Raw genomic sequence first — 27,125 nt, 5'->3', positions numbered from 1 at the left:
TAGGTAGATAGATAGATAGATAGATGGGTAGGTAGATAGATTGATAGATAGATAGATAGATAGATAGATAGATAGATAGATGATAGATAGATAGGTAGGTAGATAGATGATAGATAGATAGATGATAGATAGATAGATAGATAGATAGATAGATAGATAGATAGATAGGAAGGAAGGAGATATGTGGGTAGATGGGTGAATAGAAACTTTCTCAGAGTGGAGGCATCATAGAGTTTGCAGGCTCAATAGAGCTGGCTGCTCTGATGTGTGCAGTGGGCACACCAGGAACTAGAACAGGCCTGGCTCCCAGCCAGCCAGAATCAGTCAGTTATAGAACCACGTCGAATTGTCTTCAGCCAACAACTTGACCAAGAGTGGAAGCACATTTACTCCTGTAGCTTCCAGAATGGCCCCTAGCTCTGCAGATACCTTGATATCAAAAGTCAAACAGTGAATGAGCCATGCTAGGCCTGGGCTTTGACCCACACGGGACCGGGAGATGGCCCACTGGTTGTTTTTAGCAGCTGGATGTAAAGTAGTTGCATTAAACTAGGAAGGCATTAAACTAACACAGGAAGTTATGGCAACAACACGCATCCCAACGGTGGGAGAAACAGTAAACATTTCAGAATGTACAACACAGAAAGGCTGTCACTCGTCTGGCTGAGAATTGTTTACACTGAGAGCAACACCTGTTGTGAAGCCTTGGAAATGTAACAGGATGCTTTTCCTAGGTCCTGAGGAAGTCAGTGGGTGAACGGCTAAAGAGTGAGAGTACATGAGCAAGTTAAGCAAAATGGGCAGGTTAGACCAGTGAAGTGGGCAGGTTAGACCATGAGTGTGCGCATGCTGAATTACAAGGTTGGGATTTTTAGAATAGGAGAAATTAAGTGTTTCCCAAACTGCATTAAGAACAACTAACTTCATGAAGTTCATTCGTCCTTGGAGATGTTTAGTTGACTAGTTAGCAAGGACTTCATGTCGCCTTCCACAGAAATAGCGTATTCATAAGAAAGCTGCGGTGTCCTGTGGGAAACTGTGGTTCACGTGACGTTCACAGTCGGACTGTATGTAAGGGTTGCAGTGGCCCTTTATGAGCCCTTTGCTTCCAGGAAGATACAGCTGGAGTGGGGGAAGCTGAAGCCGGAGGCCTGGTAAGGAGTCTCCATGAAGTAAATAGGCCAAAGAGAAGACTTGGGAGGTCATCCAGTGTACTCATAAATTCCAGCTATTAGCAGAGATGAAAGGGAAGTGAGAGGCACGAGGAACAATAGGAAAGAGTCCCCCAGCAGCACCGCCCGAGAGGAGCTCCTGTGCCCCAAGATCTCCCTAGGAAATCCTGTTTGTACGGTGGCTTCACCGAGAGGCTGTGGGGATCCCTCCCTGAACCGTGGACACACACTTCTGGATGGAACTGTGATTTCTGACGAGGAGTTTGAAGTGTTAGTATCATGTGCACGCAGCAAGATAGAAACTCCATGTTGGGAGAAGCACAGGTCAGACCGTAGTTGGCAAGCACTTTCCCTCCTTTGCCACTGACGTGCTGGCAACTCAGTAGTGATGCTGGTTCTCGGGCATGGCCTTACTCGGTTCAGAGAATTCACTGAATTCCTGGGGATGGTAAATGCTGGGGTTTGAATGGGTGAGGGTGTGAAAACTCTGCAGGATGAAAACCTGTTTTACATTCACAATTGAGCTTCATGCTTTGCCTTTTGCTATTTGAGTACTTGGGCATCAGGGGCGAACCGTTAAGTTTCCACTACGCCAGGGCTCGTGATATGAGATTTGTCATCCCTTGCAGACAGGTGGTCAGGCTGTTACACACACACACACACAGAGAGAGAGAGAGAGAGATCTGGCTGGCTACTGGCCTCTGGGCACCCCATCCCCCATATCTGACCTGTAGCCTTACAATCTGAGGGCCGGCAGTGACAGGCTGGGGTAGAGACCGCTTTGACTGGTTCGAGTGGTGTCCCACAGACAGTTCTGTGGGAAGCCAGGACGATGAATGTCAGCTCTGTGCTAGGAGACACTTCTAACACTCGAGACTGGGAAACAAGGAAATGGTGCTCCAATGAGGAGCCCAGGGTCCAGGTTCTAGGTTCCCTGCTCGCTTTCCCGGGGTGGCCCTGGTTGCAAAAAGAATTCTGGTCTTTCCAGGTTGGTGTCCTACATTTATTACATGAATCGAGAGCAGATTGCACAAGGGCCATTCCTAAACGACTAGGTTAGTCATTAAAGGTTAGGTATAAGAGGTTAGAGGAAACACTATGATGGGGAGGAAGGAACCTGTTCATTTCTGGAAACCGAGGAGTAGAGGTGTCCATTTTTTTCATGAAGAGGATCCACAACCATTCTACTGCAGCCTTTTAGAAATAATCATAATTTAATTGTCCTGTGTATGTATTAATGGTCTTCTCTCCTAAGCCGTAAGTGGCCACTGGTCCCAGCCTCACATGGCTCTGGGAGTGTCTTTTGTCAAACAAACTGCAATCAGGTTATAGCAGCAGAGGACTCTGGTCCTCCACGCTGTTCCTCTCTTCTGCTTGTGGGGTTGGAAATCTGCCATTTAGAAAAAATCTGAAGATCTGCACTGTCCAGAGCTGGATGAAGTTTCTTTTGATTTTAGGGTGAGTGCCACATTCAGCCGTTAGTCTCAGGTCGCTGACAGGAAGAGCTGGACCCTTCCTGTCACAAACTTCCCTGTGTGTTTGGTTTTGTGTTCATTTTGCTTTTACTCAATAGCTGCTGGGGACCAAGCTTGGCCTTGGCCTCTTGAGGACCCTCTGGACCAAGCTTATCTTTCGTCGTCTTTCCTAAAGCTGACAGGGCAATTCCACAGGGAAGAAGCCAGTATCCCACTTGGACGAACTCTGCGGAGAGCACAATGCTTTCTTTCTTATCCCTGATTCTGAACTGCCCCCCCACCCCCGTACTTAAAAACAATGAACGGGAAAGTCCAAGCCTTAAGAGTGAAAACCTCACTTATATTTATGATGTTTTATACAGAGTAAAGGGAAGGAAGCACCCATTCTAAAACACATGGAGCCCAAGCTGTTCTTGTAGGACAAAAGGGAAGAGGCCCCCTCAGCATGCTGTCTCCCGCTTCGACCTTTTGGGTTAAAGGTCACTGTGGACTGCTGTGTTACTCCATCAGAGTTTCCTTCGTTACGTTTATCATTCCTTTAATAACTGGCATTTTTAAAAGATTTATGTATTTATTTTGTATGAGCACACTGTTGCTTTCTTCAGACACACCATCATAGATGGTTATGACCCACCACATGGTTGCTGGGATTTGAACTCGGGACCTCTGGAAGAGCAGTCCGTGCTCTTAACCGCTGAGCCATCTCTCCAGCCCAGTAACTGACTTTCATTTACCCTACCCTGTAAGCGTGGCAGGACAAGCATCATAATGGTCTTCCCATTCTGGCTTTCCTTAGGTCAGCACCATAGACTAAGCACATCCTGGCCTGCAGGGTACCATTGAGCAAATAAACTGCTGAGTATCCTGTGACCGACACGGCTGGCTTCCCCTTATCCTGTGATAACCAACTAGTAAGAGCCACCGGCCTTTAAACTGTGCTTGTTGATGGTGTTTGACTTGTTGGTTTCTCCTTGAGAAAGGCAGAGTCTTCCTGTTCAGGCCGAGTCTTCGTTGTGGCCTCAGTGTGAACTGTCCCCTGCAGCCCTGTGTGTTTGATCATTTGGTTCTCACTTGGTCCACCTGTTCTGAGGGGTCACGGGACCGTGGCCTAGCTAATAGAAGTCACTCGTTGAGGCTAAGGTGGCCGGCTTTCTGCCGAGCACTGTGCCGATCCACAGGGATGTGAGAAGTAGCAGACACAGCCGATCCTGTCTGCCTTCCTCATCACCGTAGTGGACCATCTTCCCTGAAACCAGGCGCCAAGGCAAATCTCCCTCCAGGTTGCTCACTGTGATGAGGAACGTGACTGGAACATGTCCACCGGCAGCCACCCAGCGTGATCTGGAGAGCACAGGCCAGTGAGACAGCGGTGTGAGCCAGCTTAGCAGCCTCCTGTTCAGTGTCTTGTCACTTCCTAGCCGAGTGACTCATTACCAACCCTACCTCAGCCTCAGTTTCAGGTATGAAATAAGAATGCTCGGGTATAGATCCCACACCTGAGGTTTTCTGTGGTTAAATAAGACCTGTCTCATACAGCGCTCAGCTTTCTGTTCTGGGTTGTATTGTATATACTCAGTATGAATAATTATGTTGTTACAGCACCATCCAGAGCAGGATAGCATCATCAGTGATAATGTCATGCATGAGAAGAAATTCAACGTCAAAAAGCCTTGGGCCCTGCAGCACTGAGATTCTAGATGGTACCTCGGGCCTAGGTATCGATCAGACTTAAACGTGGGCCACAGTGCACTAAACAGTGCAGCCGGGTGACTCAGTAATGAAGTCATGCCTAGTCACCCTGGGGTTCTTTCTGTTCCTGCCCCTCTGCCTCACCACAGCTTCTGCAAAGGCCAGAGCCAAGCCTAGAACCTGGCAAAGCACTGAGTACACAGATGAGCTACAGAAAATCCATCTAATGAGTCTCAGAAACCCGGCGGGACTGTTTGGGGCAGAGGCCCACTGACACCCAGGCGAGGCGTTGGGGGCTTCTGCCTCTGTGGCCCTGTTGTCATTGTACTTCATAGCATTGAGAGCGTAATCCCCACTCTTGTTCTGAGCCACAGGAAGAAATGCTTCACACTCGCTAGTAGGGGAACTCCAAACAGTCAGCAAGAAGAAACTCCGAGAGTGGTAGAAATGACTATCTCCCTGTCATCCTCTGCAACCTTCCTGAGGGGAGCAGACAGATGTATGTCTGTGAGACCAACAAGCACAGAATGTGCTAGAACTGTTTCATGCCTACAGCGGTGTCAAGAAAAGAGCAATGGTTGTCTGGTTAGCATCACTAGACACTGCCTTCCAAACTGATTTGTAAGACAGCTAATATTTCTGAAGCATGCTGAGCCAGAAAGCTGCATTTAAAAACTAATAATAACCTCAGGTTATTATCACAGGCCTGTAATCTTCGCACTCGGAGGGCAGGGACAGGAGCAATAGGATCACAAGTTCATTGTCGTCCTCAGCTAAATAGCTTGTTTGAGGGCAATGTGGGATACAGGACAACTTTTAAAAGTAGCCTCATAATGTGTATATTACATACATTATTTTTTGTAAGATTTACTTTTGATTATGCGTGTAAGGGTATATGTACTTAAATACTGATGTCTACACAGGTCAGAGGCATCTGGTCCCCTCAGAGCCGGACTTACAGCGTCCGTGAGCCATGGGTGCTGTGAACAGCGTGCACTGTTAAGGACTGAGCCATCTCTCCAACCTTAGGTTGACTCTAATTATATTCGTTGTATACCCTCATTTGACAGTGACAATGTGGTTATCCTAGAACATTTTAAAAATTCGGGCAAAGAGTACAATGTAAGCCTAGAGTGTTCTCCTTTGTACCAGAAAGTAAAAACAAAATTTTGCAAGTGCCAAAGGTATTAACTTGGAGGGGTAAGTACACTACTCTGTGGTATTTAGGATATCGAAGTATGTAATTATATTAAACCGTCTATACTGATGTAAAGAAGTGGGGATAAGAGAAGTCTCAGTATTAGAGTAGAAGAAATGACGGCATTGGACATTTGATTATTATTGTAAGTCAGTGCTGAGTCTAGTCAGCGAAATGTGATGGAAGTCGAGAGGCGTGCACCTCGCAGAGCAGGTCTTTTATGAGAGTTCTTTTGTGATAAGAAAAAAGGAAGAATGAACATAAACCATTGGCCAAAAGATGGTCGTTGGTTGTTGTACGATGGGTATTTTTCAACTGTTTCTCAGGCATTGTAACACTTTAGCTCCCGAAATACCTGTAATCTGCTTCTCTTTTATAAAAACAAATCACGATCTGATTGGTACTTAAATATTCTTGACTGCTTGTTATGCGTGTAGGTAAAATATCTGTCAAAATGAAATTTGCCAGAACTCTTTAAGGGAGGCCGAGAGGCACGGTTTGGTAGCCAGGGTTTTCTGCCTTCTTGTGATTTCCCTGGAGTTAGTGAATAAATGTGTGATCCTAAGGCTTTGTGCATGTGAGCATACGTGGAGGTCAGAGCCAAGGACTATCAGTGGAACTGGAGGTCACTTATTTCAAAAGACTGGCTGGCCAATGAACTTTCAGGACCTTCCTGCCCACACCTTCCCAGGGCTAGAACTTCAGATGCTCAACACAGCATTCTCGGGTCTTTTTGCAGTGGTGCTGGGACCTGAACTCGGGTCTTTTTGCTTGTGCAACAGTCACTTATAAACTTAGCCATCTCCCCGTCCTCAAAAGCATGTCCATATCTGAAACCTACTGCCCTCTGGGAAAATATTCACTTTATTCTTCCTTTGAAGACATAATGAATACACAGCATCACACGTTCAAGGCATTTACTTGTATTTCACACACATCAATCGGTAGTAATCAATCAGAAAAATAACAGCAGGGGCGTTGGTGGTAAGCTCCTCGGCAGCCGTGAAGAAGAAGGCTGAAGTGAGGAAAATGCTGGAGTCCTGACAAGGGAGGGGAAGGGAAGGGAGAAGGAAAGAAAGGCACAAGGTTGGTGGTGGGGGTGGGATGGGACCAAGTTCTTCAGTGTAGTGATGAGATTCTGGCAGGACCCAGAGATGGCGTTAACAGTTTCCCGAAGCCACTCTCCAGCCTGGGCGGAGCAGGGAGTTAGGTTCTTATTTTGTAAAAGGTTCTAGTGTGATAGAACCTGAATTTGGTTGAGCCAGCCTGTATCAACTTTGTATCTATTTAAAAACAAAAACAAAGAGTCCTGTGCACTGCCCTAGGACTTCAGTCTATAAACTAAAGACTCATGGCAAAATGGAAAAACGTGGCTGTTTGCTGTGGGGGAGAATCAGCCCCTCCGTTAAGCCTCAAGCTTCCTTCTTCCCTTTGGACCCTTATCCTCTCATCAGTGCTGACAGGGTAGGCAGGGCTTGGTTCAGGAGATACACACATTTCTTGGACAGTGAAGCTGTGTGCCCATTTTCATGCCAGCTGGTGCCCATGGCAACCCTGACCAGCTGCAGTAAAGCCTCCAGCCAGGTGAGAAAGTGAGGGGGGTGCTTAATTTCCTGATCCATTTGCTTTCCGGTACAGAGGAGAGAAGGAGTCTCAGGCTATTTGGGGGGGGCAGCACCTTTGAGGGAGGAGAGGAGCAGCTGGTAAAGCCATACCGTGCCTTGGATTTGCTTACGTTGCCCGTCTTGAGCTGGCTTGAATGTTCTCAAGTGAAGACAGTTGGGCTGATTAAGAGCCGTTAGTCAAATCCAGCAACAGTATTAATCTGTGGTTGGAAATGACTGTTAAAGGAAGTGCCAGGCTATTCGCTTGTGGTTTGATTTCCAGCTTCCAGTCTCACCAGGCTTCCAGTGGGAGGAATAGTCTGTGGTAAAGGAAACCGTTGATAAAAGAAAGAACCCAGTAACTGTCACTTCCCATGAGAGCAAGACAGCAAGAAGAAATTACAGAAAAGGGGAAGACCATGGAGACTGAAGAAGCCCAAGCCTAGACAGCTTGATATGCTCAGGAGGCTAAAAACCATGGTGAGGGTGCCTTGGGCAGTGACTTCAGTTTTCCAGTAAGAACAGGAAGCCCGTGAGCACCAAACTGTTATGTCCACTATAATCTGAGCCAGAAAGTTGTTCTTCGGGGAAAGCTGTAACTGGCTTTGGAGACTGTTGTCAGTTTCTTAACATTCCCCAGAGACCACTAAAACATGGGAGTATCCGGGAGCCCAGCCACCAGGTTACCTGGAAGTCGGGTGTATCTGTACGTCAACCTTCACGCCGAATTCTCTAGAGAGGTTCCAATAACACTGCTGCCTTTTAGTGAAGAAATGCCTATTGTAATGGTTGTGTCTTTCTTCAGAAGGTTCCAGACTGGCATCTCTCCGTTAGGGTGTACCAAAGAATGAAGGGTTTCAGAGTCCCAGGGAGGCAATCCCCTGGGTCATCTGTCTTCAGAGCACCGGGAAGTTAGCTGGGTCTGTAAAGTCCAGAATAACCCTGAGGGCGGTTTGAACAGTACTCCCAACGCATTCCATCTGCCGGCAGCAGGAAAGTAGTGCTTTCACTAGCCTTTCTGTCAGTGTTGCAAGATGTTCAGTTTCCCTGCATCCTCATTACTTCTAAAATCAGGGCCTGAATTGCACTCGGTTAACCGCATCCTCACTTCAGTGAAATGATGGATCTGCTTAGAAACCAAAGTTCGTGGTACCATTGGCACCAAAGTGCAGCATTTACTTGTACCATTGGCACCGGTGGCTGGTTAACTCAACAGCAAAAGACATTTAGGTACTAGCAAGGAAAACACATTTCATTTTGGGGACACATCTGTTACAATTTAGTGTGTCAGGGAGGTTACTTTGGGGCAGTCACAGAACCCCTGAATCGATCAAAAGGACTTGACATTCAGAGTTAGCATGGTGCTTGCAGGCTGCAGCCAGTCATAGAGCAGGAGGGGGTTCCTGCCCAGCCTGGGTGTTGTCCTGCTGGTGGTCAGGGCAGGCTCAGTGAGGCCCACACCACATCTGGTCTGAAGCACCCTTCTATCTGGATGTTGGAAGAATTCCCACAGGAATCATCAGAGGTGACCAGAAGGCTTACCTCAAATAAGGGGTCTGTAAGAAGGAGACTGGGGAGCGTTCAGCTGTGGGACTGGGCTGTCATGTACAACAGTGTTCAGTGTCAGCCTGCGGCTTCCTCCCTGACAGAGGTCTTGCTGCTCTCTGGTGCCAGGGTCACCTTTCACAATAAATCATTAACACAAAAAAAATCGTATTGACGCCCTGTGACAAAGGATGACTGGTAGTTAGTTTGCTTTTGCTACATTCTGGCAGATTAATAAAGAAGAGCATCTAATGGCACTCAACCACAAGCAGAAAAGATACTTTTGGAAACTTTCAACACATAAAAGCCATATAATCTAAAGTGCCCGTTAATATGCAATGTATACAGGGTCTACTGGCATATGATTAAAAACCTTATTTATAACCTGCTAAACACTCTTTAGGGGGTTCTAATTAATTAGCTGAGATGAAGGGACATAATACAAACTTGTAACTCTTTAAATTTCTCTTCAGGCAAGATGGACATCATACACCCTGTAACCCCAGCACTTGGCTAGAGGCAGGAAAATTAGGCGTTCATGGTTACCTTCAGCTACTAGCAAGTTTGGGGCCAGCCGGGGATATGTGAAACCCTATCTCAAAAAAAGAAAACTTATCTGGGGTCTTGATATATTTTGAGAAAATACATAATCAGCCTGTATATACACCACTGGATAACACACTGGCTATTTATTAAATATGGTTTTACAGTCTGACCTTTGATTTTTTTTTTTTTTTTTTTTTTTTTTTGTTTGTTTAACTTAAAATGTCAGTTCCTGTCGCTACATTAGGAATCATGTTTAACCAGCAGGGTGTGTTGGAGAATTAGTTGATATAATACATGTAAAACAACCCTTTCCTGCAATAAATTCTTAGTAACTAACACTTGGTGGTGATGTGCTTTATGTCTTCTTAGGTAACAACACTTTTTTTAAAAAAATATGTTTCTAATGGAAGTAGAATTACATCACTTCCCCCTTTTTCCCTCCAGTCCCTCCCATACATCCCTGCTCTCGAGGCATTACTATATTCACATACAACGTACGCGTGTGCCTATCTAGTTTGTATGTATGACAACATATATATGTATTTATACTATCTATATTATAAATCCGCTTTTGTCGTTTGCATGTTTATGGTCCCAAGGCTGATGCACTCACTGGACAGCCAATAAGGAGCTTCTTCCCTGGGAGAGGCAATTTTTTCCCAGCAGCCATTGGTTACCAGTGGTTTTCCGTTTGGTGGGTAGGATCCTGTGAAACTCTCCCCCTTCCATATTAGTATTGATACTACTGAACTTCTGGCCTTCTTTATGCATCTGTTTCCAGGAGAAGCTGCTTCAGTGCAGGGTTCTTGGTATTCTGGCTCCTAAAACATTTCCCTCCTTCTGCTCCGTGTTCCTGAGCCACAGGTTCGGAGTCGTGGTGGAGCTGTATGTATGCCCTGGCGCTGGGTTCCACATGATCCACTGACCTCTGCCTGTGTCCAATTGTAGTTACCATGATGGTCTCCACCCGCTGTGAAGAGAGCCTTTGAGGCAGTTACATTTGTTGACCTGTGGGTGTAAGGATAAGATTGAGAATGTGGGAAGAAATCATTCCAGTGTAGCAAGTGGGAGTAGTAGGTTCTTTTCTAAGGTTCATGACCTCGCTAGCTCTGCGGCTTCTCTGTCCCCACCCTCCGAGCCTATAGGCTGCCACTCCTACGTTTAAGTAGTTTCTGAAGATCTCAACTCCTATTCTCAAGTGTATGCAGCAGGTACTCTAACTGCTGATCCATCTCCTCCCAACCCCTGCCCATAACACATAACTCATGGTTTGCATCCCATTCTCCCAGGCCAGACTACCTGGGCTCAGTGGCACTGTTGCAAATTGAGAAGGAAATTCTACCACTGATTAGCAAACATGGAATTAAAATTTTCACCTCTGCTAACAAAAATCTACAAATATGTTCAGAAATGACTGTGTTTTGTTTATAGTTATATTGTCGGCATCCAAAACAAAATTCAGCACTTAACAAAATGTTCTCTGAAGAGATTTAAAAGATGACCATAATGTCAGACCTTCGGTTAGTCATGTAATCTCTTGGGTCCTCAGTATGTCCATCAATATAAGGAGACGATCATGTTCAAGTAAACCTGTTTTCTTTAGGCACAGAACAGGGAACACGCTTGCAGCAACTTTAGAGTTCTCTGGTGAATTTTGTAAACAGCACAGCAGAGCACCATGGGTAAATTAAACCTAGAGAGATTTGGTCCAGGGAAAGGAACAAAGAACAGTATTAAATCTTCCTTGCAGAATTGGGGGAAGTGAAATTGGGGGAAGGGAGAGGGTGGTGTGAGATTAACAGGAAATGAGAGGTCTTGGAGGGAATGAGAATTTATTACATTTGCTACCTGCTTGACAATGTTGCTTCCACCAGGCAGAAGGGCTTTTCTGCCCTTCCACAGTGCTAACTACTCTCTTCACGTGGTTTATTAATTTTATAGTCCTCTGGTCTGCGTCACAGCATGACCAGAAGCTGAGACACCGGGTTTTTACAGATGAACAGAGGTTAAGTGCCTGCCTGCCCTTGGTGCTTTGTTAATCAGTCACAGAGCCAGTGTTAGGAGCCTGGGTCATCTGTCTCTTGGCTTATACAGCTTTCCTTTCCGTTACGTATGATTCAGCGCTTCTGTGGTCCTGAAGTCTGAGCAGTGAACAGAATCGTGTCCCCCTCAAGAGCCAGCGCTTCCACCTGGCAAAAGCTGGTCTTCCGATCTTACCAATTCCATGTGTTTTTAAAAGCTACACTTAATTCCCAGGGGGTGGGTGGGTGACTATAAATCATGCACCAAAAATAACACCTTCACTGCTAAATTCCGCTTAGTAGGTGATTTCCCAAGGACGAGCCAATGCAATGAATCATCACCATGGGAGCTGAGTCCTAGTTCTGTTTTACTACCTCGTTTTGGCTGCATGGTTTTTAACCTTTAGAGCCTTCCTGGGGGGAGGGGGGGTCAGAGTCTCCTCACCATGAATATAAAACAGAGTCTGCTTATTAGGTCCTCAAGGGTCCCTTTTCCCTACTCCACTTCTTACGTGTAAAACATCCTGAATCCCAGGATCCAGGAGGACCCAGGCAGAACAGCGGTTAAGTTTCCGGGGTTGTTGATAATTGTGCTGTCTCAGTCCTGGCATAAAAATGCGAAGTAAAGATGAATGTAAATCCATATGTGAAACTTCATCAAGAAAACAGTGGAACTTAATTCAGTTATGTAAAAATTTACATAAATGTAAGGATTATTTGGATATGAGAAATGCATGCCATTTTCCTAAATGAAATTGAATGTTGCAAGGATATAAAATATTTGCAAATTCATTTATAGATTTTTTTTTCTTAAGCTCTGATTTCAGAATTCCAGTCGTATTTGCTAAAGTGTATTTGGGAGAATTAAATTGGTGGAACTCACCAAAGGAAATGGTCTTGGTGGGGGAGAGGGGGCTGGTTATTGTATGAAAGGAGATGTCTGCTACCAAGCACAGAACATTGTGTTTCGCAGCCCTGATGTGGCTCCAAAAAATTACCAGACACTAATGGGACAGACTGGAAAGCCCTGAGTGCAGACCCCAGGCTATAGGAAGGTATCATTCACCACAGACAAATCCGTCCAGGTAGAAAGGCTTGTTCAGCAAATGAAGCAAAGCAGCCAGTCAGCGTGTTACAAGACAAATAGTAATCTAATCAGATTCTCACTGATCTTTGCAAAACAAATGACAGCTGTCTGCAAGAATCGACAGGTGAAGTGAAACCACCAGAGGATAAAGAAACCTAGGTGATATTTCAGAGGCTACAATGGAAATGGCCTTTAAAAATAGTAGAAAGTCAAAGGCCAAAGTGTTGATGTATTTCACTAAATAGAAATCGGGTGGGTCGGAGGTAAGATCTCGGCACCAGGAGCAAACCTCGCATCCTGCAGATGCCTGTAAACTACAGCTCTCGGGTGTCCATTGTTTCCTATGTGCAAACAGCACAGGCTCCTGCACACGAACACTCTCACGCTCAAAATAATACTTGGTTAAAATTTAAAGCTCTGGGGTCAGTGATGTGTTAGTGACACAAAGCTTGAGGACTCAAGTTTGAGCCCCCAGCATCCACATTAAAAAATACTGGATATGACAGCACACTCCTGTAGTCCTAGTGCAGAACTGGAGCCCCTGAGGATCTCCTGGGCTTTCTGGGTGCGGTCCAGGAGTGAGAGGCCCTTTCTCCAGGTTGGGGGTGGGGGGCACTAAGTAAGTGTAACGGAGTTGTCTGAGTTTATCAGCACAGTTCTGTTCCGATGGCACAAAAGAGTGGAAGAAATTCAGATCTTCAGATCCATTTTCCTTCGGTTCAAAGGCAGTTTAAGAAAATGACACACTCCACTATAAATACCTCGGGACAGTTTGTTCACAGTGACACTTCCATTTCCTAAAATGAAAGCCTCTCACTGGCTCACAGAGATGGGGGCAGTGGGGGGAGCCTGGCTTTGTTCACCAGCGTTATTTCAACAAGCACATCCGAGCGTTAGGAACTTCCTCCGATGACTCAAGGCGGTTGTCAAACGCCAGCGTTCCTTTGTTTGACCCCTGCTGAAGGAAGATCTGGGGAAGCACGGTACAGAGTCTGACTCATGTAGTTGTGTTTTCTTCGTATCTGAATTTGCATCTGTCACATACCCAGTGTGTCCACCCATGAAAAACCACATTCTTTCGATATTACTGAAGTGGGGTGGGCATTCAGACGGGCCTGTTTCATCTAGATAGTCTGTGAGATTTCTGAGGAATGCCGTGGGCTTTGTTTCCTGAACTTGAATTGTTGAGTTATCACCCAGTATTGGGCCCCCGTCCAAAATGAGTTAGAGAAGAGTATTGTGTGCACACAGGATACCAGCTGTCTTCACACTGGCAAAGGAGAAGGGAAATAAGTTCCTCATCATACAGTACAGATCCTAAGGGAGTGGCAGAAAAGGGATAATCTCTGGAAACTTGATTTCTGTCTTCTCGGAGGCTGCTGCAAGCATTCAGTCACTCCTTTGTCATAACTGGAACCAGCTTCTTGCCTCGGGTTTTCAAGCCAAACACTACATCTCCAGGGTTGAGGTCCTACCCAGGCAAAATACAGGACGGCTTGAGAATGATCTCTGCCGTAGCCGCCCATCATTGAAAATACAGATTTAGTAAACAAGTCTTCTGAAGACTTCAGCTGGGCTAGAGAGATGGCTCAGAGGTTAAGAGCAAACACTGTTTGTTCTTACAGAGGCCCCAGCACCTACGTGGCAGCTTAGAGTTGTCTGTGACTCCAGTTCCAGGGGATCCAACACGCCCACACAGACATACATGTATGCAAAACACCAATGCACATGATGACCTTTTTAAAAATTGAAAAGAAGGAAAAAATGTAAACTGGCTCTCGGGTCACTTCAGTTTGATCTGTTAGTACTTGTATGCTTTATTGGTTGGGCACGGTACTAATTCTGCAGTTCTCAGAGACCAAGAAACAACATTCCTGACTCTCAAGGGCCATATTTTTATACTAAGTAGATTCTAAGTTTAAGAGACAAAATGAGAAAATTGGTCTGACGTTGCACACAATATTTATAGCAAGCGCTTTAACCGTGTTTGCTGCAACTTTCAGGTCATGGGTGCTACTCTGGCTGATGCTAATGATAATAATAATAATAATAATAATAATAATAATAATAATAATAATAAGCCACTCCAACTATCAAACTCTTTCATTTCAGAAATGTCTAGCAATTATTTTCACAATTATTCAGAAATGTCTAGTAATTATATTCACAATTATTGTCACTCCGAAAAATGACATATGCAGTTTTTGCAAAGGGTTGACCGTGTTTTGAATACAATGATGACGCCCACAGCCGAATTCCTGGGGCAAGCTGTGGCAAAAGCAAAAACAAATAAAAAACATACTATGTTGAAGAATGAGTCCCCTGGATTCAAAGATTAGGAAAAAGAAGTGGTTTGTTATTTTTATTTAATTGTATGGGTGCATGAACACATTTCCATGGCATGTATATGTAGGTCAGAGGACAACTTTTGGGAATTCCCAAAAGTAGCTCTCCTTCCACCATGTAGGACCTAGGGATCGAACTTGGATTGTAAGAATTGGCAGCAAGCCTCTAAGCCACATCTCCAAACCAAGAGATGGTTTCTCAAGCTCTATTTCCGTCCCCATACAGTAACATAGACTAGTATGTCCCCATTGGACAGATATACATGTGTCTTCCTCTGAAACCAGTTGGAGGGAGACAACCTCCTTCACATATTTGGGTGCAGTCAGGGGTCTTGGCTCAGTTAAGCTGAGTCCTGGGCTTCTGTGCGTAGAAAGCCCATGAGAATCATTGCCAATGATGATTTCTCTTAACAATCACTTGGCCTACCTATCTCTGTGTGTGTGTGTGCGTGTGTGTATGTGTGTGTGTGTATGGATAGTTGTCTCAGTAGATAGACTAATTTTAGTTAGGGTTTTGCATGGCATAAAAAAGATCATGTGGTTTAGTGATCTCTGGCTTAATTTTGATTCTCAACTTTTAGTTAAAAATAACAGGATGGACACCCCCGCTTCCTTGTGTGTGCCCTGTTCATCTTCACCCCATCAGCATCTTACTCATACTCTGGGAAATGCGAGCCCTTTGCAGAACAATAAATTACCCACATCTGGTACCAAGAAAAAGTTTCATTCAGCCATTTATTTTTATGGCCATTCCCAAACTCACAGTGTTTCTAAGTACAGAGATTCCAGCACACGCCTCCCTGTGAGTGGCACCTCGCTCCCTCCTGGAGTATGTCCCAATCTCGGCCTTCTTCCATTCTTTTTCTTAGGAGGCTTTCTTCCCTTCTGAACTGCTTTGCCTCAGATGCCTCTGTCCTCCACCCTGTCTCTAACCCTTTAGTCTTTATTGTGCCTTTGCTGTATCTTTTTCAACTTCAAGTTTCTTTCCTTTTGTCTTCCAAACACCCCATCCTGCCTGCCTGCCTGTGTGAGCCCAGCACCAAGGCACAGTTCCATCCTGCATGCCTGTGTGAGCCCAGCACCAAGGCACAGTTCCATCCTGCATCCCTTCCTGCTGCATGTCTGGTGACTTTGGCAAAAATTCTGAGTTAGGATAGTAACTGGGGTGAGCCCCAGTTTGTAAATACTCATTGTTTCCAGGCAGATTGATGTTCTCCAGTGCCTCGCTCAGGCATAATAAACCAATTTAAGTTTCTCTGTGTCGTCTCCATTGGCATTTACATGTTTACACAAGTGCTCATGTTCACACTTGTTCTTGTGAACTTGAAAAACCAAGATAGCAGAGTTCGAAACAAGGAACGGCAGTTGATGGGAGAGAGAGGGAAGTCTTAAGGGGATGAGCAGCCACCATCCTGTATGTTAAATGCTGTAGACACAGGTGCCTGTAAAAGCTAGACCTAAGGTTTGCTGATGGGTGGGTGTAAAAACCAGAGTCAACAAGTAATACAGATGGACAGGCACAGGAATAGAGAGTATAGTGTTTGACAGGGAGCAGAAGTGTCTTTCTTGAGGCAGGGGTTTATTCTATTATTTAATCCTGAATGGATGGTATTTCCAATGGTAGAGATTTACCACATTGTTGTTGTTGTTGTTGTTGTTGTTGTTGTTATTATTATTATTATTATGGACTTGTGTCAGAGGGTGAGAGCTTCGATTGTGGTAAAATATGTGTGTCTTACTAGTTCACTTCCATATGCTTACGTTTTTCTTGTATTTGGGCCAAAGGTAGTTTTCTACCCTAAATCTGTAATATTTGCTTAGAAATATTAATTTCTTAATTATTTATTTTAACTGGTTGGGGTTACACATTACATTAAACATTCCACTAGTATAAACTGTCTCATCTCAATAGTGTTTAGTGGGGCAGCTGGGGTGTTCAACCATCCCCACGCTTAATTTCAGTACATTTCCATCACCCAGAGAGAAAGTACCCGTTCATAGTCTGTCTCTGGCCGCTAAAGCGACTATAACAGGTGTAAGGAATTGGGTTATAAACACAGAACTCATTTCTTATAGTTGGGTGGAGGGTTGGGGAAGTACAAGATAGATACAGAAGATCCCATGTCTGCTGAGGGCCACTTCCTCTGAACCACCTTCTCAGCATATTTCACAGTCAACATGGTGGGGGTCCTTGAAGGACTACTCTAGGAACACCAGCCAGCACCAACCATGGTCCAGCTCACGACCAAAGGCCTTACTTTCTGACCATCACTTTGAAGGTAGGATTTAAGCATATAAACTTTTCAGACACATAGATACTGTACTTATCCTATAGTGGCCGCCCAGTGAAGCCCAGTTCTAGACAGCTACACCTGTAGCTTATGGTTCTGGAGATCTGTGCATATGTAACTCTATCTGCTCTCTAGTGACTGGATGCCTTTACCCAACATAATAGTTTCATAGGTTACCCGCCTGTGTGTGCTTCATCCTTTCTGTGCCTAAACGATGCTCCATCGTAGGGCTGTTTGTTCTCTGTAGTCAGCAAATGACGAACACTTACATCGTTGCTACTTTCGCTTATTAGAAATGATGTGCAATGGCCACCCATGCGCAAATCTCCATACAGACGTGCTTTCAGGTCTGTGGGGTGTACACCTGATAGTACCTACGTCTTCTTTTTCACAATACTTCCTTCAACTTTAATAAAGCACTTGGTACATTTTAATTATAGAAGATGTATCTAAAGTTAATCCTCCTGGTGGCTAGAGAGATGGTTTCGTGGTCAAGAACAAAGACGGCTCTGGCTAAGGACCTGAGTTTGGTTCCCAGCACTCTCAGCCGGTGGCTTGCAGCCAACTGTAACGCCTGCTCCATTGGAAACTATGCCCTCTTCTGACCCTAAGAAGAGGTACCACATACTCATTAAACACACACACACACACACACACACACCCTTTGTCATTTTGTGTGGTTTTGAAAACACTGCAAGCATGCAACCCTGCGGCTACTCCCAAGACAGGTTCAGTTTTTCTTCAGATCATCTTACATCAAGCATCTCCCATCTGTGCACACTGCCTCATCCTACCCACTTAGGCCCTTCTCATCTCTCCTGTGCACTGACCTGACAGTCTTGGCCTAGTCTCATTCCCGCCTGGCAAACCATGGCCAAATGAATCTCTCTAAGCCATTCCTATTTCACAGTTGAAGTCACAAGCGCATCCTGTCCACTCCCTAAGCCTTGCCCTCAGGTAAGTGAACTTCCATCTGGAAAAGCGGGCTGATCCGGTCGCTTCCGCATATTTGGTAAATATTAAATGACTGCACTAAGTGTAGGGCTTCATCAGTAGCATGAGATAAACTTATCCAAGTAACCACCCATTTCTTTATCTTCTTTCCAGTGGGAGCAGAGATTCTTGTGGTAGACATGTGTGTTCATAGATAGATGTTTACATTCTAACAAATTTGTTGTATTATAAATTAACAGTACAGTTCAAACCACTTATTTGGATTCTAAGTACTATTGTTTTATTTACTTTTATTTATGAGTGTGTGTGTGTGTGTGTGTTTATATGTGCACCATGTGTGTACAGAAAATTATAGATGTTTAATAAGGGCATCAGATTCTCTGGAACTAGAGTTTACAGGCAGTTGTGAACACCTAATAATATATATTGAGAACCAAACCCAAGTCCTGCAAGAACAGCACATACCACTGAACCACATCTTCAGTCCCTCTAAATGCTTTATATATAAAGAACACACATAATGCTCTATGATATTAAGGGCTGTGCATTTTTATGGCAAGGGTTTTATGTGTAACTGCCAGTTAGCCTAATGTGCTAAATGTGTGATCACTCAATTAGTATTTATAAAGCAAATCAATTACTGACTTTTATGTTGAATCTATTGACTTGATAGCTGGTAATTATAAAGTGATAAGTTTGTTCCCTTAGTTAATAACTCTAGAAGAGACTGTTGAACAAGTATAAAATAGTAAGGTAATATTCTTTGAAAGGTCACTCTATGGACCTAGAAAATCCTGCCCACCAAGGGAAGGTACCTGCTGCAGTGTCACCTCAGTTCAAATTCAGGTTACAGAGCTGCTCTGTAAGGTGACCCCCTGGCTTCCGTGCCTTGTTGGTACAATGAAAATATTTATAAATGAAATCTTTCATCTCCTTTATGCATGAATCATTTCCTTTCTGTAACAGGCACGTCAGTGTACACTCATGTACTAGGAAACACCCCACTGTTCACTGAGGTTCTGTATCTGTACGTTCTTTTTAGTTGTTTGTTTAAAAGACATTAATCTGACAGTTGGCCCTTGGTAATTGAACCCTGAAGAACTTGCTGATAGCAGCCTTAATGTGTGCAAATTGGAGTTTTTGGTAAAACTGTGTACAGGAGAGGAGATGATTTTTCCAGTTCAGAATAATGAGCTCCCTTTAGAAAAATCAGCATTCCTCCCTGATAAAATTCTCTTTTTCTTTGATTAGTTATAAGATCATTAATATGTAATAAATATCTAGTAACCCAGATAAAGGACTGCTAGTCTTACATATGATATGAGAGCTCAATATGTAGAAATGTGTAAGTTTTTTTTCTTTCTTGGCTGATCTTCAGCTCTTGAAACAAGGTCTAACTTACATGGCCAGGCCTGGCCTGGAATGCTGGAGTTACTGGGATGGCCGCCACACCCAGCCTCTTCCCATGCGTATTCACCATCTGAAGCACTTTATCATCCAATAGAATATTGACCAGGAGCAAGAGGGAGTATGTGTCTGTGTGACTTTATTTATAGATGTCTCTGTCCCTCTCTTTGTGTGTGTCTCTCTGTCTTTCTCTGTCTCTGTCTCTGTCTTTCTCTCTCTCTCTCTCTCTCTCTCTCTCTCTCTCTCTCTCTCTCTCAGAGTGTGTGTGTGTGTGTGTGTGTGTGTGTGTGTGTGTGTGTGTGTGCTGACCACTTCTACATCTGTTTAGAAGCTGGGCATTGTAGTAGATGATAAAGTATCTCTTAGTAGTTTGTATGAAGTAGGTGTTATATCTCTATTCACAGATGAGTCAGCTAAGAATAAAACAAGCCAAGGGACTTTCCTAAAGTCATTTGGAGAGAAATGGTTGAGTTGGGTGTTTCCAGAACAGTCCATACCAGCCTTTTCTCCACTCAGCAAACATCCTTTAAACATTAGTCTGGGGACATAACACAGTGGTAGATTGCTTGCCTAGCACTTGTGAGACTTTGAGTTTAATTCCCAGCACCACCAAAAAGTATGTGTGTGTAGGTAGGTAAATGGACAGACGGATGGATGGATGCCGTCAACAGACAGACAGATAGATATCAACAAAAAGAAAGACATGTTGAGAAGATTTTAAGAGGGGAAAATTCTTGCCTATAAACACCAAAGAAGGCGTGCTTGGTTTGGTGGTACCATAGGTGGCATTGAACAGACAGCCAACTTACTATACTGTACTTTAAAAGGAACACAATTTTGCCATTCGATTTTGTCATACTCTCCTATAGTAGGAAAGAATGCTTAGCTTATATGAAAAAATACATTTTATTTATATATAAAGGATTTCAAGGCCGTCAAAGATGGCTTAGTGACTAAAGATGCTTGTTTGCAAATCTGACAACTTTAGTTTGGTCCCCAGCACCTGGACAATGGAAGGGCAGAGCCATCTCCTAAATACTGACCTCTGACCTCCACACATGCACTGTGAAGCTCGTGTTCACGCTTCCTAAATAAATTGATACAGTTTTTAAAACAGTTTTATCCTCACATTAACTGTTATGATGTATAAAATGAAATATCTAACATAAAAAATACTGGAAACTAGGCTAAACGTATTATTCATAAGAGTCATTAAAATGAATGGTATTCAATTTTCAGGCATTATCCACACACATACAAATATTGGTTTCAACATGTGACATGACAAAGTCCTAGTTCATGTGAGAGTTTAAAATAGTGCCTATAAATGAAAGAATCTGTGCAAATGATCATGGGAGGGGTGAGTACGTGTGTAGGTCAGAGGGCATCTTAAGTGTTTGTCCTGTGAGACTTGGTCTTTGTGCTCTCCGCTGCTGCTCACAAATTTTAGGGAAGTCTCCTTCTCTGTTCCCCATTTCACCACTGGAACACATTCGCACACCACTGGACCTGGCTCTTCATGGGTCCTGCGCTTTTGCACTCCTGTCCTCGGACATGCGTAGCAAACCCATCGGCTCTGTTTTCTGTAGTCACCCCTACCTTTGTTACACATTTCAGTGTATCAGTATGTGGCATTTATTGTTTTATTAAATATGTATTTCTTTCTGTGTTTACTGAGCACTTATTGATTGTCAAGTCTTGCTCTAAGGATTTTCACATCTGTACATTATTATGAAGAAAGTAATAAGTATGTATCTATCTGTATGTGTATGTGTGTACACATACGTATTTGCAAACATACAGTCAAAACTGGAAAACAAGCTGCAGTCATCTCAGGAAATGAATATGAGATAGATTATACACATATAACCACATATGCACAGGGCTGGGGGTAACACAGTTACAGCAGAATTTCTTGTGTATTATTTAGTTTTACTTATGTTAGCATTCATAAAACAGCTGTGGTCCCTTTTGGTGAGCGATGGCGAGGGTGGTTTCAGCAGCTTGTTTATGTATGCGATCGAAAAGAGTAACGCTTGGTCCTGTTTTGTGTGCACAAATTGAGCAGTGAGTAAAGAAGGGTCCTCACATCAAGCCATGACTTAAAGAGTTTGCAAAGGGCCGTGCTGGGGTCTGGGGGTAGTGGGTGCCTCCATGTTACATTGATGGCGGTGAGTGGCTTTGTGTCTCCATATAGATAATTGGAGGGATGTATTAAGGCAGTTGTAACAAGCTGAAAGGATAAAACCACTATAACTGAGTGAGTTTTAGGGCATAATTGTTCTTTTGAGCTTTGCAAGTGCACAGTAATTTGCAGAGAGCCCTTCTCCTGCAGTATGGAGGAAAAAGCGAGCACAGTGCTGAAGTGAAGAGGGCCCACCTGTCAGCTGACTTGAATCTAATCAAAAGACCAGCTTGAGGCTCAGCTAGCTGGTTCAGTCTAAGTGTTTAGGGATGTATCTTAGAGTACAGGCTACAGTGTGAAAATAAATGTAAGCCTTTGAAAGACAGACAAAGCTCTCGAGGTTAGCTTCCACTGTGCTTATCTGTAAGATTGCTTACAGTTTTTACTTGCAGGTTGAATTAGTTTTTAAACCAGGTTTTTAGGGGGTAAAAAGGAAGGGAGGTAGGAAAGAGAGGAAAGAGGAGAGCATAGATGAGTCTTATAAACCAAGAGAAGTCTCTTTTGCTGGGTGATGGGAAAGGCAGGCTGAAGACTGGGACGGACTTCGTGAGGAGCCAGCAGGTGTCTTTAGCCAAGGGCATGGTGCTGCCATATCAAGATGTGTCCAGCAACTGGAAAGTCGTCTAAAGTGATCACAGTTTGTAATGATAATAACATAATGTATGAAACTCACCATCTTTGTTAATGTCCTAGGTAATAAAAAGATGATCTTTTCCTTATATGTTAATCTTAGGAGGTAGCTATTTTTGTATTGCATTACCAAACTGGGGGCGAAAAATGTCTGTACAGAAGTGTCTTTTGCAATTTTAAAAAGTAGCCTTCAGACTTGCTTCTTTCAATAGGTTATCTCTGTTGCTGGTTTTATCTAAAAATAATTTATTTAAAAGAATTAGTAGGTCTGTGATCCAGAGGATAGATGGAAAAAGAGGTAAAAAGGGTTTGCTCTCTGGTCCCTTTCTTTTGGGAAAAAAGTTACAGCAGTTTTTTTTCTCTTGTGTGCCTTTGTCCCACTGGGCACCATCAAGCATCCCTGTCTGTCCTTCGTCATGTAGGACCGCTCAGGTTCCTCTGGAATTCTGAGACATAGGCTTTGTCAGGCCCTGTGGTATGAGAGTTTGAGGTATATGGGCCTCATCTGGTTTGTCTCTGTCTTGCCCCCTTGACATCTCTCTGTCCTATCAATTTGTTCCTTCAGCCCTCGGCTGCCTTCCTCCCAGCTCAGGGCTTTGTCAGTAATAAAGGTCCAGCCAAGGCAGCTTATTTCTCCTGGCTCCCACGCTCCCCTCCACCCCCATCTCTGTCAGTCAGCTGATCCATTTCCACAATTATAAAATGTCACCTAGGGGGCAACATTAAACACCCCCCCAAATAAACAAAAAACATGTTCTAAAGTCTCTGTTCCTTGAGGCTGGATACAGAGATAGCACAGGGGATTGTGGAAGGCCTGGTAGCAGGTGCTGAGTTCAGGAACAATTATTCAGTGACTATAGTCAGCATGCATCCCTTTTTGTCTCTTCAGAATACACAGACTGGCCTCTGAGATCTTGTTAAACCTAAGCCCATCAAAGAGAGGCTATAACCTGAGGTCCTGAAGCTCCTCTCTCCATGCCCCACTTCTGAACACCAAGATTCAAGCATGACACAGGCATTTGTTCTCATTATCCACCATTCTCCTCTTGTGCATAGATAGCCTCCTGTAGACTTAAACCAGCTCACACGGACTGCTTCAGAATTCTCTTCTAGAAACTAGATTTTCTAACATTTCCATCACGTTTATAATTAGCTTAGCCTCTTCCCTCCAACATGTGCCTGTTTTCACTGTCTGTTGACTATGTTCACGGCACACTGTCGCAGCTCAGTGGCTCTGTGTAACTCAAGCCAACCCACATCTGCTGCAAAGCCAAATGACAGAGTTCAGGGTCACGTTATGCACCAGATTTCTCCAAAGCAATGACTCTCATTAATTCTGGTAACCTTAATTGCTGCATCAGAGAGATTTCAGACTCCACAAAGGACATCATCCTGAGTGTTCACAGAACAGGAGCTGTCCCTGAGGCCCTGATTGTTGCCCTTGTCACTAAAGAAAGCAAGGGCTAATTCTAAGATAGCAGAGCACAGTTCATCCCGTAGACCAAATCCAGCCAATACGTAGAGATAACATCATAGAAGAATATTGGGCCTGTATGCCCCCTGCTGGAACAGCCAGTGGTAAAAATGGGCATTTTTTTTCCTACGATGTCATAAAAAACGTTGCTAGGATAAAAGAGAGTCAAAAACTCAGGGGGCTGGGTTTCCATGACCAGTGCTCCTCTGCTCTCCCCCAAACCTGTATATTGAAGCCATCTTAACCCTCAGGACAGGCCATTAGATTAGGAGGTGTATCCTTCACACATAGTAATGCTCAGCCAAGACAGGCCAGAGAGGTGTCTTCTCTTTACACTGGGTCTCAAAGGAAGCAAGAAGGCAGACTTGCCATTTTATAAAGCAGGAAGTGGGCTCTCACCTGACCCATCTTCCCAAACCAAGAGGAGTCCATGCCATTGTTTCTGTGCCTCTTTCCTGGCTTATGAGATTCTATTCTAGCTGCCTAAATAGACAAGACACACCCCAGAACAAGAGGTACATAGGCTTTAGGCCCTTGCGCCGGAGAAACATCCATTCAGGATAGCCCATTTGCTCTCTTCTCAATAGCTGTGGGCAGAGTATTACATTAAATTTCACTGTAGTACTCAAAAGTAATTTCTCACCAGCTGCTATGGCCACCCATGTCCATTAGAGGTGATGCAGCTGATACAGAATCAGCTCACCAAGGTCGCTGGTACTCCTTCCTCTCTGTGTATGAACCTAGTTGACCTGAGACCCCTGGCATTCAAAACACGTGTTTACTAAACTGTGGGGGAAGTCAAGTATGTATTCCTACTCCTCATAATGTCATTGAGACTTTGCCTTCATAATTTCGTGATTTGCTCAGATACTAAGCAAACACTTGGGTGAAAAGAAAGAAAAATTGTTTCTTTTAAAAAATATGTACTCGGTACTTTGGAACAGTAAAAATTAAATATGAAGAAAAGATTGGGTCTAAAGGGAGTGACTTAAGGATCCAAAAGGATTATTTTCTTAGTCTGTTGGATAATTGTAATGCTAGCCTTAGACTGGGTAGTATTTTATAAACAACAGGACTTTACTGTGCTTAAGGCTTAGGAGCATATGGTGAAGATGCCAGCAGGTCCCATGTCCGGTGAAGGTGGCCTGCTTCTTGCTGCTTACTCACACGGCAGACACAAGGGGACCCACCTTTCCTTCTCTTAGAGCACCGGTCCCATTCCCTCCACCTCTTCCCAGGGCTGCTTGACACCCACATTCAAGCCTTCAGTCCTTAGCAGCTGCAGGTGAACGCCATGAGTGTTAGCTGCTGGGTTACTTTGTTTCCTGTTGAAGTAGAACAAGAATGCAAAGATTCATAGACGTCCAGAGCAGCCTGATTACAGGATCCCACAGCACCATCTTCAAATGCCAGGACTCTCAAGTACCCGTCCCAGGGCCCCATGCAGCTTCTCCCCGTGGCTTAGCTGCCGAGAGCTGAGCTAAGAGAACACGTGTAATGAAAATCCATGTTCCGACATAACCATGATGCTCAGCTCAGGCTTAGGAGCGTACCTTCACTTCGTACTTCACTATATTTTGAGATCCGGAGAGGCAGCCGCAGTCTCAGTGATGGAGTCCACGCTTCTTACATGTGAGGTTTGTTGCCATCAACACATATACCCTTTATATCATTTAATATATAGTAGAACATGAAATATAATTCGTGGTGATAATCACAAATATTTTAAGGAGATTGATATTAACAAAGCCAGTTGTAGTGGTTTGGCACTAGGGAATCTGAGGCAGGAGGATGACGCATTTGAGGTTACCTTGAGTCTACATAATGAACTCGAGGCAAGAGTGGGCTTTGGAGAGAGGCTCTGATACAAAAATTAAAAGGGGGGAAAAGAGCTGTTTATGTCATTCACCAAACAAAAGAGTTGAGAAAGATATATGTGCGTACTACAGATGTGAAGTAATAATAATAATAACAACAACAACAACAGCCGTGTGCCATTTTGGGCAAGACTTATGGAGAAACCTACAGGTATCCCCCACCCTCAAAGGAGTATTTGGTCTACTTGGGAAAACACCAGAAATGTCACAAAGGGAGCTTATTTCCTTGCCAGTGAAACGGTTGCTGTAGATAAGGAAGGCTTTGAGTTCAGGGGAGGGCACAACTGCCTCCGAACACGTGCCGGTTACCAACTATAGTACTTAGGGAAAGAAGCGGCAAGTCTCGTTCCCCAGGATCCAGGACGGATAAGAGAGAGGAAGTACCCTGGGAGTGAAAGGCACGCTGAGGGTAGCCTCAGGACTCCCACACACCTTTAGTAGGAAACTCAGATCGAGAAGGGCTCCACCTTACTGCTCTCTGAAAGCTGGGCCTACAGACAGAGTGTTAGCTCTGTCACTGCAAACCAAACACAGTGGAGCAAACAGGAGAAGCCCTGCTGTGACAGAAGTATGGAAAGCCTCCCTTGACCGGACTGGGATGATCACACGCCTTCCTCCCATCATCTGTAAAGAGCATTCTGCTTTCTGCTGACCAGTGCTAATGGAAGATCATTGAAATGTAAATTTTGGAAACAGCCCGGTTTGAAGACGTTCTCTTTATTCTTGCAGGCCTCTTTTCCGTGGAAGTTCGGACGTGGATCAACTCGGGAAAATCTTGGAGTAAGTATTACTTACGATCGCCCATCACATGAAACATGTGCAGTGACTTTCCTCTGATGTTCTTTTTTCTCTCCTATCTTTCCTGCTCCAAGCTGCAGCTGCAGACAGTCTAACAAGTTGTGTGACTAGTGGGGACAAGGTAGAAGAGCTGTGTCACACGGGGGCCCGGTCATGACGCGTAGCCTCGATCCTGTGCCCTGAATGCTTTCGTGTTGCCAGGGTGGGTCTCTGCTGCTTCTCCAGGCATGGCTGAGCTCTGAGCACCCGCTCCGTGGTGCAGATGTGTTGTCTGCTTGTGGTCACATCAAATTTAAGAGACAGGACACTTGGTGGCTTAGGACCCCAGCCTGTCCAAATACACATCCTGTTCCCATTGAGAATTCCTGATCTTTCCTGCTGGTCTTGCTTTGCATTCCTTGGCCAGTCACACCCCACCCCACCCCCCAGAACACCAAACTAGGGAATGAGAAGTAGGTTCTCATCTTAGTCTGCGGCTGAGTAACTTCGTGAGGACACACGAAGAGCCCTAGAGTGAGTTTTCTGCACCAGCTCTTAGTTAAGCTGCCCTGACCCCTTTCTTCTTTAACCTGTTTGCCTGGGCGATGGAAGGGCCTCCAGCTTCTCCACACAGTCTGTTCTCGGGCTCACGTGTTGCTTCCGGTTGTTTGCTCTCCAGTGATTTGCCAGCCTCCTTCGTACCTGCATGTTTGTGCATGTGAAATGTGCATGTTTTCATGTCACTAGACTGTAAGCAGGGCCTTTCTTCTCAGAAGGCATGCTGTATGGCATCCTTTCTGAATGTGTGCTTATTTTGTTTTGTTTTGTTTTTTTTTGTTTTGTTTGTT

The 27,125-nt window shown here is 44.4% G+C and overlaps 1 protein-coding gene across 1 annotated transcript in view; it reads left to right on the top strand.

Annotated features, from left to right (window-relative positions):
• The window catches only part of CDK6 (cyclin dependent kinase 6), a gene marked incomplete at both ends in the record, with an annotated part of 167,544 nt that overhangs the window by 135,712 nt on the left and 4,707 nt on the right, over positions 1-27,125 (top strand). Inside the window, one exon of the mRNA XM_080936408.1 lies at positions 26,230-26,280. Coding sequence (XP_080792534.1) covers positions 26,230-26,280 — 51 coding nt within the window. The remainder of the gene's footprint in view (positions 1-26,229; positions 26,281-27,125) is intronic.

This window comes from Micromys minutus (assembly GCF_963924665.1).
Source record: "Micromys minutus genome assembly, chromosome: 23".
Classification (NCBI taxonomy): domain Eukaryota; kingdom Metazoa; phylum Chordata; class Mammalia; order Rodentia; family Muridae; genus Micromys; species Micromys minutus.
The sequence above is the reverse complement of the archived record's forward strand: the minus strand, read 5'-3'. Positions and strand labels throughout refer to the sequence as shown.